At 14.0% G+C, this 15,243-nt stretch overlaps 1 protein-coding gene across 1 annotated transcript; it reads right to left on the reverse strand.

Moving 5' to 3' along the window:
- Window positions 1–303: 303 nt before the first annotated feature.
- BO70DRAFT_288124 (uncharacterized protein) lies at window positions 304–546 on the reverse strand (the record flags this gene model as incomplete). The annotated part of the gene is made up of 1 exon (XM_025539271.1): window positions 304–546. One exon carries the CDS (start codon window positions 544–546, stop codon window positions 304–306), a length of 243 nt encoding a protein of 80 aa, XP_025401022.1.
- Window positions 547–15,243: the final 14,697 nt, after the last annotated feature.

Below are 15,243 nucleotides of genomic sequence, written 5' to 3' on the forward strand. Positions count from 1 at the left end.
TCAGCAAGGTGCAGAGATCAGAATAAAAAACTAACTATATTAAAAAAATATAATAAATCTTAATAAACTTAATATACTTAATAGTAAACTTCTAATAAAATATTAATAATAAAATCACAAAAATCTTATCTCTTAATTATAATAAAAACTTATATACTTGATAGTCTTAATATTCTTTAATAAAAATTTATAAATATAAATACTCTTTATACTGTCAAATATCTTTATAAGAATATAAATCTCTTTATAAATAGTCTACTTAATATTATTATTCTAATATTCTTTTTTTAGAATTAGAGTAGTCTATTTAATAATCTTTATAAGATTATAAATATTTTCTAGCAGACCAGTTGCAGACTTAAGAAATATTAGTAAATTATATATATATAATATAGAATATATAAAACTCACAGGATTATAAATCTTCTTTCTCGCGAAATAAAAATAATATAGAATAGATATTTTTATATTTAATAAATAACTAATATTATACAGAGTATTCTTCTTAGAATCAAAATTATTATTTATATATCTCAGACAGTGCATGCAGAAATTATAGCAGGCTTTAATAAGAATATTCTGCTTAAAATATACTATTCTCTTTATTATCGCGAAATAATTAAGAACAAGACTAATATCTGATAAAGAAGAAAATAACAGTAATATAATATAAATAAAAATAATAAAAATTACACAAAATAACAAAGAAATATAAAGAGAATAATTATAAATTACTAAAAAAATAATAATTATAAAGCAGAAGAGAAGAAAAAAAAGAAATAATATAAAAAATTCTTTTATTTATACTTCTTTGCAGAGAATCTATCTATATAAATATAATATAAGAGATTCTTTTATTTATACTTCTTCGCAGAAGATTCACTTATATAAAAATAACTAAATACTTATAAAGCTATATAGAAATAGTATATAACTCTATTTATACTATATATCCCGCGAGTTCTCTATCTTTTACTATCAGATCCTCACTGTTCCAAATCAGGAATATATAAGACTATTTTTAATATCCGAGCCAGATGGCTTGTCCCAGCAAAGAAAAGTACTATTTATAATAAAATAATCCAGCTATCGGGATAAAGATTATCAAGATAATATATTATAGTAATTATAAGAGTTATAAGATTATTAATAGTAATTCTATATCTCTCCGATATTTATAAAATATTAATCTTTTTATAAGAAGCTACTGATTCTTCAAGAATCAGTCTATCTTATGGATATAGACTATCTTTATTATTATTAAACAAATACACAGTGTTTCATGATTGATTCCTTACCTAGTCAACAGGCTTTCTACCCTGACAAGTAGATCCTATCACAATAATATTTAAAATAAATTTTATAAATATAAAAAATAATTATAAGATTTATAAAGAAATTACTATTATAATATCTAATATAAAAAAAATTATATTAAATATATTATAAATCTGAACAGAGATCTCTGTTATAGAGTTTAATTAATATTATTTAAGATTTTATAAAAGATAATAAATCAAGATATAATATATTATTATAATAGAGTTTCTTGCAAAAAAATCAGAGATTAAATAATTATAAATAATAATAATTAAATCTGTCTATAAAAAGATAAATCTGAAAATATTATTAAAATAATTTTATAAGTTTAAAATAATATTTATAAAAAATAAAATAATAAGTTATTTATTTTTATAATTAAATATTAATCTAAAGATTAATCTAAAAAAAGATTATAAATTAAAAATAAGATTAATTTATAAAATATTATCTATAAAACAGAAAATACTCTGAGAGTATTTATAAGAATATTTTATATATAAATAGATTTAATACTTAAAATTATTTATTAAAATATTAGTTCTCTTCGCGAAAAAAAAAAATAAAAATTTATAAATATATATTAATTACCGCGAGCTAAATAAATAAATTATTAAAAATAAATATTTATTATTATAAATTAATAACTGTATTAATCAGCTTGCGGGAATATAATAATTTATATAATTTAATTTTTATAAAGTCTATTATAAAATAAAAATTATAGTAGATTATAAATAAAAAATAATTTTTTAAATAAAATATAATTTATTTAAATATTTAATTATATTATTCAGATTAATTAATATATTCGCGGGATTTTAAGAATTTATAAACTTTTTATTCGCGGAGTATCTAAATAATTTTATAATTATTTATTTTAATAATATTATAATATACTTACAAGATCTAGAGATATATAAAAAATAAATTTATAAAATTATATAAATTTTAATTAAAGCAGAACTATATATAAAAATAAGTAAGTATTATTTTATATAAATAAAGATTAATTTTCTTAATTTTATTATTAGCTATAAAAATATATAAATAAAATCAGAATAAATTATAATAATTTATAAGTAATTAGAGCTATAAAATATAAAAAATATATTATAATTTATAAAATTTATAAACTAATATTAATAATTTATTTAAGAATACTTATAAATAATAATTCTATTTATAGATTTTATTAAGAAATTCTATAAAAAAAAGAAAAAAAAATCTGATATAAAATTTTTTATAATTAATATTTATAAAAACTTCAAGTAGCTGAAAATAATATTCACAGAAAATATTATAATAATTTATTTTAAAAAAAAAAATAAATATATATTAAAATAAATATATCTAATTTTATAATTAATAATATATTATTATAAAGAAATATAAATAGTTAATAAATTTTAATTATATTTTATTTATAAAAAATAATTATAGTAAAAAGAAATTATAAAATTTATAATTAAAAATTACTTATAATAATAGAGTTATTTAAAAAATAGTATTATTAATTAAAAAAAACAGATCTTATAATAAAGATATTTATTAATTATAAAAATCTTAAATATTTTGTAATAAGTCCAGAGCTATTATAAAGATAAATATAATAAATATAATAACTTATAATATTTTAATTTTATTTTATTTATTATTCAGATATATAGAATCCCGCAGATATATTTTTATAATATTTAAATTATAAAAAAAAAATAATAATTAAAAATTATAAAAAACTAGATAAACTAGTTTTATAATAATTATCTAATTTATTTAGACTATAGAAATCAGAAAATATAAAGATAAAAATCTTATTTATAAATATTAGATAGATTCTTACTTGCGGGTATATTTTAAATATATAGAAAATTATAAAAAAAAAATAATAGATAATATTATTATTATAAAAATATTATATTATAAAAATTCTTTTGCAGAGCTGCTAGCCGCAGTGTTTATAATATTAATAAAAAATTAATAAATATAAAAATCTGCAAAGAATTAAAAAACTCTAAAAATTTTAAATTATAAAAAAAGAAAAAATAGATAAGATTTTATAATAAAAAAATTATAAAGATTTCTTATAAAAAAAAAGATAATTATATATTTTAGATAAATATATTTTTAAGCTTTAAATATTTATAAAACTATATAATAATTCTATTACAGGCTATTTTATAAATAAGAAAATACTAATATTAATATTATAATAATTTTAATAATTAAAAATAAATAATTTTATAAATAAGTACTATCAGATCTGCAGAATATATTAAAATAATAAAATAATTTATAAAAAATAATAAAAACTGCTAGAATCTTTATTTATATTTATAAAATTTTAAAAAAAAATAATAATAAATTTTATTACTAATTTATCTACAAGTACTAGTATTATTAAAAACTTATAAAAGATTTTTAATAATATTTTAATAATAATAGACTAATATAATAAGATAGTCTATTTTATTTTCTTATAAAAAAATTTTAATAAAAAGAATCTTATAAAAATCTTTATTAAGAAGATTTTTTATTTATATAATATATTTATAAAAGTTATTATAGATTATAATAATATTTTTATAAAAAATTTCTAATCTGACTTTATTTATATACTCGCGATAAAGAAAGAGCTAAGTATAGTTTATTATTTATAAATTAATAATTAGATTAAAAAATTAAATAATATTCTTAAGTAATATTTATAAAATTATATTAATTTTAAATAAAATAATTAAATAAATTTTTTATCTATTATAAAATTTATATATAATAATATCTTATAAAGCTCTATAAAAAATTATTTTTTATATTATTATAGTAAAATATTTATAAGTAATTAAAATAAACTCTTATAAAAAAAAAAGCAGAGATTAAAGTCTCTAAATAAATTAAATATATCTAGAAAATCTATATTAAAATAAAGAAAAATCTAACTTCTATTTATAAAAAACAGAAATAATTTTATAATTATAAAAAATAAATAAAAAGCTTTATATTAGAAAAAATAATTTAATTATTTATAAAATATCTTTTATAAAAATAAACTAATAAGAAACTAGATTTATAAAACAGAAAATTCTATTATATTATTAAATAAATAAATTCTTAAGTCTATAGACTAAAGTTACTCGCGGAATTATAAATATATAATATATTTTATATATTATTATTTTATAAATATTATAAAATAGATAGAATAAACTTACAGAAGTACTTTTCTATAGAAAAAAATAATTATAAATATTATCTAAAGATCTTATTAATTTTATAGAGTTAAAATAGATTCTTAAAAATCTTAATTAAATAAAAAAATTATTTTAATAAGAATAATATCTAAGAATTAGCTATAAGTTTATATTATTTATAATTTTATAAAAAGTTTATCTGTAAATATAGTTTTTATTTAAAAATAAAAAAAAATAAAATAATAAAATAACAGAAAAAATTATTTATAATAATCTTTATTTAATTATAATTTAAAATATAAAATATAATAAATACTTGCGAGAATAAAAATAAATTAATTAATTACTTAATTTATAAAAAATAAATCTTATAATTAGTCTAAAGACAGTTATTATATCTTTAATTATAATTATTATTAATATATATTATAAATATTCTCAAGCCTGAGAAATTATAATATATATTATATATTTAATCAGAGAAAAAATATTAATTAATTCTAGTTATAAAAAAACTTTTATAAAACTAGGCCCGGATCTCTAGCTAATAATAATTATTAAATTTAATAAAAAAAACAGATCTTATTATTAATTATATAATTTAATATTTTTTTTAATTAAATAGAGACTGCAATTCTGTTTAGAGAAAAAGATCTAATAAAATTATTAATATATTTATAAAGATATTAATAAATCAGTTTATTATAAATAGATTTATAAACTAAATTAAAATCTAGTTTGTGATCTTAATATTCTATAAAATAAATTAATCTTAGATTATTTTAAATATATTTTTTAAAGAAGAAAATAATTTATTTATTTATAATTTATAAATCACAGAAATAATAAGAATATTATTAAGTATAATAATATTATTATAATAGCAGATAATAAGAAAGATGTGAGAGAACAGAACTATAAAAAATTAGATTATTCTAAGAATTCTAGTTAATAAGATAAACTATATATAAATTAGCTTTTATACTCTGCAAAAAAGAATAGATATCTATTATAAAAGAAGAAGAAGAAGAGATTATAATAATAATAATAATAATATTAACAGCGGCGGCAGCAGTAATAATAATAATAATAAAAATAATAATAATAAAAAAAATAATTATAAAAAAAGACTAATTTAACTTTATAATTAATTATAAAATATAAAATAAATCTTTCTAAAAAATTATTTATCGCGGAATCCCGCAGAAAGAAGAAAAGAAAAAAAAGAATAAAAAAAAAAAAGAGAATAAAAGATTTATAATAAATATAGTAATTTTATTATAAAAAAAGAAATTAATAGATATATAATATAAAAAAGATATTAAAATAATTAATTATAATATTTAGATTAGATTATCATATATTTTAAACTCGCAAAGTAATAAGTATCTATAGATTAATATAAAATTATAAAATATTATATTTAATAATTTAATATAAACAGCCGCGAAAATATAAAATAACTATAAAAATATAAAATAGCTATAAAAAATATAAAAATAATTATAAAAATATAAAACAGTTATAAAAATATAAAATAGCTATAAAAATATAAAAACAGCCGCGAGAGTATAAAACAGCTATAAAAATATAAAAATAGCTATAAAAATATAAATAATTATAAAAATATAAATAATTATAATTATAAATAATTATAAGAATTCTTTAGATAAGTACTTACTAATAATTCATAATAATAATAATTAAAAAAAGAGAGAGACTACAGAACAGAGAGAGTTAAAAAAAAAAAAACAAAAAAAATTTAAAAAAAATATTCTTTCTTAAAGTCTTGAGTCCTGAGCCCCGAGCTCTGATTTATAACTAAATTAAAAATATTATATTATATTTATTATTTAATTATTATTACTAAAATCTGAAGTACAGCAAAAAATAATTTATTACTAAGATTTAAAATATAATAAAAAATAATTTATTTATAATTATATAAATAATTATTACAGCAGGCTTGTATAAAATAAATATTATAAAAAAAAAAAAAAAAACTATTTTTTTTCTAATTAATTTTCTCGCGAAGAAGATTTTATAATAAAAATTTTAATAATATCTAATTTCTTATAAATAATAATCTTAAAAATTAAGATTCTAGAAGAAAGAATAATTATAAAAATAATAATTCTTATAATTCTTATAATATAATATATTATAAAAAATACTTATACTATAAAAATAGTTTCTTATAAAGTAGTTATATTAATATAATATATAATTTACAGAATTCTTATAGATAAATATATTTATAAGAAAGATTAGATAAAAGACTAGTAATAATATTGTCAACAATATGAGCAGACTGGCCAGTTCGCTGCCTAAGGCTCGCCAGTTCGCTGCCTAAGGCTCGCCAGTTCGCTGCCTAAGGCTCGCCAGTTTGCAGTCTAATAATTCTGAGTTCTGCCTATCCCGCAGCGGAGCAAGAGATCTTACTTTTATTAATTATTTTAGTTCTTATTTAATTACTGATTTTATTATTCTCGGCCCTGTTCTATTTATATAATTTTTATATAATTTTTATATAATTTTTATATATTTTTATATACTTTTAATAGCTAATTAATTATAAATATAAATAAAAAGATCTCTCAGTTTTTAATTAGTTTTTTTAATAAGTTTTAATTAAATTAAATTAGCTTTTAGTCTTTTTTTATTTATCTGATTTTTAATTCTTTTTATTACTTCTTTTATTTTTTTCTTATTTTTCTTTTATTTTTATTTTACTTTTATCTTATTTTTATATTTAATTTATATAAGAAAGTAAGAGTTCAGTAAAGTCTTTCTAAAATATTAAAAAAAAATTCTTATTTATTTATTTAATTTTTAATTTTTTTTATTTTTTATTTTTCTTATCTTTCTCTTATTTTTATCTTACTTTTATACTAAATTTATATAAGAAAATAAAAATTTAATAAAATCTTTTTAAGAAAAGTTCTTAATTATAAGTCTGATTATATTTTTATATTAATTTTTTATTAATATCTCTGAGACTCTTTATATTTTTTTATTTTTTTTATTTTTATTTTATCTCTGACTTAAAATTTATATAGAAAATTATAGAACTTTTAAATAAAAAATAAGATTTATTTAAATTCTTAAATTTTTTTAATTATTTCTTTATTATATCTTAAAATCAGTAATTTAAGAAAATTTCTATTATTTTTAATAATTAATCTAATTAATTTCTTTGAATTAATTAAATTTAATTATTTACTATTAATAAGAATATCTAGAAATATATAAATTCAGATTTATCTAAGAAATCTAATTATTTTATCAAGTTAGTTATTATATCTATTTCAGGCTTTAATTATTATATTATTTTAATAATAAATTTTAGTAAATCAGATTGTCTTCTATATTAGAAAATTATAAATTAATTTAATTATTAATTTAAGAAATAGAAGAAAATTATCTCTGAATTAGTTTTTTTAAATTTATTAATAAATTTTATATTAAGCAAGCAAAATCAGTATATTATATTTAATTTAAAAAAACTTTATTAAATTTTATAAGCTTTAAAAAAAAGAATTATCTTTATTAATCAGTTTTATATAAAAAAAGTTATTAATAAATATTATAAGCTATAATTCTCAGAAACAAAGAGTTCTATTAAGAATTATATAACTTAATAAGAGTTTGTTTATTTAGAAATAATAAAGCTAAAATTAAATAAGATTACTAATTTTATTTAAATAATCTATAATTTTCTTGAATTAGTTCAGAAAATAATAAATAATTTTATAATAATTTAATAATTAAAATTAATTAATAATAAAAATAATCAGAAAGAATTATCTGAGTTTCTTAAGATAATATAAAAAATATATAATTAGATTTGTCTAAATTTCTAAATTAAATAATTTATTAAATTAGTTAATAGTAATAATAGTAGAATTAATTATATCTTCTTTTAAGATCTTTCAGATAATTCTAAATCAACTGTTTTAATAATTGTTTTAATAACTAAATTAAAATAAACTTTCTAAAATAGTAAAATATTAATAAAAAAATAAAGATTTAAGAATCGGCTCTGTCTATATAAATTAGATAAAAATAATAAATTTTATAATTTTAATAATTATTTTTATATTAATAAAAAATTAAGAGATTCTGAATAGAAGTCTGAGATTAAAATCTTAAATTATTTTAGAAATATTTTCAGAAATAGTTCTAAATTAAGATATTTCTTTAAATAATACTGTCAGGCTTATTAAATATTATCTTTATTTAATAAGAATAACAAAGTAATTATTAAGACAGAAAAAATCTTCTTAGTAATAAATTAATAAACTGTCTATTTAGAATAATTATTAATATTTTATTTATTTTAATAGACTTTTAATACTATTTCAGATAGCTATATCTATAATTTCTTAAATTTTTCTATTAATTATACTTCTATTATAAATAAAAATAGATTAATAAAAATAAAAGATATTATCTTAGTTATTTAAAATTATAGAATAATTATTTTTTATCTTATTTATTTAAATAAAAAAAATTTATATTTTAAACTTAAGAAAATAATTTATATTTCTTGATTTTATATAAATATTCTCTCAGCTATAAAAGCTGACAAAAAAAGACTATTTCTAAATAAAAAAAATAAATTTCTTAAATAAGTAAATAAAACTTTACTATATTAAATTAAGAAAATCAGAGAAATATACTATATTTAATAAAAATAAAAATCTAGTTTTATTATAATTATTACTATTAAATTAAGCTAGTTAGCTATTAAGTCAAGCTAGTTAATTATTTTAGACTTGTCAGTTTGCGGTTTTAAGCTAATTAAACTCTCAGAATATTAATATATAATATCTAAAATAGCCAAAAAATAATATAAAAAATTAGAATATTTTAATAAAAAAACTTTAAATTATCTAAGTAATTTAGTTCAGAGAATTAATATTACTGATTTATTAAAATAGATTAGCTCAGATAAACTAAGTTAAAATAGAAAATATTTTATATATAAAATTAGTTAATCAGAAAGACAAATTTTAAGATAAAAATTTAAAAAAAAAGTCAGATATTTAAATTAATTTATTAAAACTTAATTTATATAATAAATAAAATTAATAAACAGAGATATATTAGTTATTTTTATTATTCTTATTTAAAATTTTATCTAGAGCAAGTTCTAACTTCTAAGTCAGATATTTTAGAATTAATTATTAATATAATTTAATTAATTATTAATTAATTTAAGATAATACTCAAGAAATTTTATTCTAATCAGAATTAGAATCTTAATATCTTTCTAATCTGGACTAGTATCAAAGATTTATTAATTAATTATTTATCAGTTTATCAGCCAGAGCAAAATCTATATATAGAAAGATCTAGAGCTCTAATTATTTTTAAAATAAAAAGTTTATTAATTAATTCAGGGCTCTTTATATTTTTATAATCTAAAATAATAAATTCGGCTATTTTTATTCTAAATAGAATATTAAATAAATAACTAAATTAAAAAATATTATATAAAACTATCTAAAAAAATCTTTTATAATTATAATTCTTTTAGTTATCTGAGAAATCAGATATTTTCTGTTTAAGAAAGTATAAATTATATATCTATACCCGAATCAGTAATTTACTTAAAGAAGATAAACTAAGACTTAGAGTTCTAATTAGTTATTTAATTAGATATTAAATAACTAATATTTAACAGATCTAGATATCTATTCTTAAAAGAATAATTTTAGCTTGTGATATTATTTTTAATAAAAATTTTAATTATAAATAATATACTGAATTTAAAAATCTATTAATAAAGCAAGAAATAACTAAATTAATTGATTTTATTTAATTAGAATAATTAAATATCTCTATTCCTAAAGAATCTAAAGAATTTAATATAAATAAAAATCTTTCTAATTTAAAAATATTAAAATAAATATCTGAATCTTTATCAGATAATTAATTAAAATAAGATTAGTTAATAATCTTAGATTAATTAACTGCTGAATTAAATTAGTTAGCAGTCTTAAATAATTAGCTAAATATCTTAGTTAGATAAGATAATAATATAATTATAGAGAATTTATTATTTTTATTATCTAATCTATTTTCTTCACTGTCTCAGATTTTTATTAATAATTTAAATATTAATAAGCTGATTAATAAAACTAAATTCTTAGATATTAAATTAATTAGAGATCTGAAACAGACCCGCTTAGAATTATCTAATTCTAATTCTAAAAGAACTAGACTTATTCTTCAAGTTATTTAAACAATAATTAATTATATTAATAAGAGTGAAATTCTCTATATTAATTTCTTATTACTTTTATCTCTGTCTATTAATTAATAAGAAATAAGAAATTATATATTTTCAAGCTAATTTACTCAGACTGTCAAAACTGAAATTAATTAATTAAAAGCCTTAAATACTTAAAATATATATTTAATTTATAAAATTAATAAAGCTGAAGTATTATTATTAAAATAAATATTTTTATATAAATTTAATAAAACTGATTATCTGACTAATTTTAAAGTTTAAATTTATATTAAAGATAATTTACAGATATTTAATTAATTAGAAACACACGCTAATATTCTTGCAGCCAGATTTATATAAAATTTTTTAGCTCTAATTATTATATTTAATCTAGAAATTAATTAATTAAATATAATCACTGTCTTTCTTAATAATTTTATTAAGAAGAAAATCTATATAAATCTAATTTCTGAATTAGAAAATAAATAAATAGTTTTTTTATTATAAAAAGTTTTATATAGATTAAGATATTTACTATATCTTTAATAAAATATCCTGAAACAGAGACTAATAGTTTTAAGATTTAAGTCTATTTAAAAAGATTAATATATTTTTATTAATAAATTTATAATTTTAATAATTTTTGTGAATAATATAATTTATATATTTTATAAATTAAATTATTAAAAATTTAATAAATTTAAGTAAGAATTAATAATATTATTCAAATTCAAAGATCTTGAAGAGATTAATTTATTTCTTAATATTTAAATCTTATATAATTGCCTAAATAGAAAGTTATAAATTTAATAATTAAACTATATTAATAAGATTATTAATAAGTTTAATTTAAAATAAAAAAAAAGCTTTAAATTCCCACTTCTAAGCAAGAAATTAATAAAGAATCTATTTTATTAGACTATTATTAATTAAATTTATAAATTTCAGCAGAAAGTAGAATCAGTCTTATATTCTATAATTTAAACTAGATCTGATATTATTAAATTATATTAGTTAATTTTAGAATATCTGATTAATCTAAGCTCTAAATATCTAAAAACTATAGATTATTTAATCTTCTATTTAGAAGAAATGAAGAACTTGACTATTAAATTTAGTCTTAGTTCTATTTTATTTTATATAGTCAGTAATACTAATTTTGCTGATAATTAAGATTATACTAGTTTAATAAAATATATTATTTATTTATTTAATAGTTCTATTAATTAACTAAGCAAGAAACAGTATTATATAACTTTTTTAATTATTAAAGCTGAATTATTAGTCCTAACTGCTGCAGTTAAGTAACTTCTTTAATAAAGAAGATTTTTTAAATAAATAGAATTTAGCTCTAATTAATATTTTTTTATATTATATAATAATTATTAAACAGTTAAAATTCTTACTAATAAGAATTTTCTTTTTTGAACTAGTCTGAAATATATTAATATTATTAATTATTAACTAAGACAAGAAGCCCTGAATAAAATAATTAATATTTAATAAATATTTATTAATAAAATATAAGCAAATAGCCTGACTAAGTAGTTTCTTAATTAAAAATATATTTAATTTATTAAATAGTTAAATATAATAATTTATTAAATTTTATTATTATTATTTCTTATTTTAGTAATTTGTTTACTCCAGTTTTTTCTGATATTTTATCTTATCAAAACTGCGGGGGTGTATTAATAATATAAGCAGACTGGCCAGTTTGCTGTCTAAGGCTCGCCAGTTCGCTGTCTAAGACTCGCCAGTTTGCTGTCTAAGGCTCGCCAGTTTGTGGCTTAATAATTCCAAGTTCTGCCTATCCCGCAGCGGAGCAAGAGATCTTATTTTTATTAATTATTTTAGTTCTTATTTAATTACTAATTCTATTATTCTCAGCCCTGTTCTATTTATATAATTTTTATATAATTTTTATATAATTTTTATATATTTTTATATATTTTTGATAGTCAATTAATTATAAATATAAATAAAAAGATCTCTTAGTTTTTAATCAGTTTTTTTAACAAGTTTTAATTAAGTTAAATCAGCTTTTAATTTTTTTTTTATTTATCTAATTTTTAATTTTTTTTATTACTTTTTTTATCTTTCTTTTATCTTTTTTTTATCTTTATCTTACTTTTATCTCACTTTTATATCTAATTTATATAAGAAAGTGAGAGTTCAGTAAAGTCTTTCTAAAAGATTAAAGAAAAGTTCTTATTTATTTATCTAATCTTTGATTTTTCTTATTTTTTACTTCTCTTATCTTTCTCTCACTTTTACCTTACTTTTGCACCAAATTTGTATAAGAAAGTGAAAGTTCAATAAAGTCTTCTTAAGAAAAGTTCTTAAATATTTTAAGTAATACAGATATTATCTTGATCTTGTGATAGATATACTTTCTTTATACTATCTCATACATATCTCTTATATATATCTTAATTATATTAAAGCTTAAAAAAATATAGCAGATAGATCTTAATATTAAAAATAATTAAAATAATTAATTATTCAGTTTTTAGCTATACTATAATTAAATATAAAAGTTTTCTTAATCTGATTATAATCTGGCAATTAGATATAAAAATTCTAATTAATCTGATCTGACCTGGCTGTTAGCCACTCTATTCTTAATCCAGCTCTTGCTAAACTAGTTTAATTATAAATTTATATTTTTTATCTTATTTATATTCTATAACTTATTTTAAAAAAGCTTTTTATTTTTCTTAAAATTAAAGTAATAAATAATCAAATTAAAATAATATAAAAAAAAGATAGTTTATTAAAATATATAATAAATATTTTTTAAATAATTAAAAAAAAATATATTTTATCTAAAATTAGAATTATATTAATAAATTCTTTTTATATAAATTTATAAAATTATAAAATTTATTAATACTAGTTTTTGTTATAAAATATATTTTATAAAATATAAGATTAATATCTAAGATCTTAATCTTTTTTAAGATTATAAAATTTAATAAAACTTGATATATCTTATACTTTAATATATAATTATTTTTTAAATATTAATAAATTAATTTATTATAATATAAATATAAAAAAATCTTATATAATTATTTCTTATCTATACTAAATTAAAATAATATAAATATTTTTTTAATTTTATATTTTTTTTATAATTTTATCTTAGCTCTTTCCAGCTTTTAAAATTTAATAATAAATAAAATATTTAATATTTATAATATTGTTTTAATATTTAAAAGATACTAGTAAGCTTTTTTAAAATAAAAAAGTTTTATAGAAATAATCTTTTTTAAAAATATTTAAAAAAAATATAAAAGAAGCTTTATATTTATTATTCTAAAATTTATTTTAATTAAAAATATATTTATATTATAGCTATTATTTTTTTTATAATTAAAGATTTAGATTTTCAGCTTTACTAACTAGACTAATAAAAATAAGAATTAAAAATATAAATATTAAAAGATTTTTAAAAAATTATATAAGTTTTATTCTGCTTAATATTTTTATTTTATATAATTTATATTATTAATCTATTATTAAATTTATTAAATTAATTTATTTATATAAGAAAATATTCTTTCTTAGATTTAAAATATTTCTTAATTTATTAAATTAATAAGATTAATAAATATTTATAAAAAAATATATATATATATTATTTTTATAATCTATAACTTTATTTAAATATAAGATTTTAATTTAGATTAATTTTTAGATTTTATTAAGATATTTAATATTCTTAAATAATAAAAAAATAATATTTTTTAATTTTTAATTTTTATTATTATAGCTCAGAATTTTCTTTCTATTTTAATTAATAATATTAATATTAAATAATTATTTAATTTATTATATAATATTTATTATTATTACTGTGATTATTTATTATCAGAGATTATTTATATTATTATAATCTAGATATATATTAAGAATTTTATTTTAAAATAAGATTTTTATAATATTAAAAATAATAATAATAATAGTCTTGATTTAGAATCAGAGAATAATTTAAATAAATAAAATAAGATTTTAAATAAATATACTAAATATATTAATAAGAATAATTTAAAAAAAAGATTTAAAAATATTAAATATTTAAAATAATAATATAATAGAACAGAAGATTAAGACTATTTATTTTATTTTATAATTTTTATTATTAATAATTTTAAAAATATTATCTTACTTAACTTTAGCTTTATTATTATATTTATATTAATTTAAATAATTATAATAAAGATCTATTTATCCGGGCTTTTATTTTAATTAAAAAAAAATTATTTTATTTTTATATATATTTAATTTATAATTAATTATATATATTTTTTATATAATTTATATTTTTTATTTAAAATTAGTTTTTTTATAAAATATAAAGAATAGACAGATTTATTAATTTTAAAATTTTTATAATTATATATAATTTATTAATATAATATAAATATATTGAATTAAGAAATAAAATCTAAGTTTATAAAATCTAACTTAATTAATTTAAAATAA

The sequence above is a fragment of the Aspergillus heteromorphus genome, assembly GCF_003184545.1.
Source record: "Aspergillus heteromorphus CBS 117.55 chromosome Unknown BO70scaffold_7, whole genome shotgun sequence".
Taxonomy (NCBI): domain Eukaryota; kingdom Fungi; phylum Ascomycota; class Eurotiomycetes; order Eurotiales; family Aspergillaceae; genus Aspergillus; species Aspergillus heteromorphus.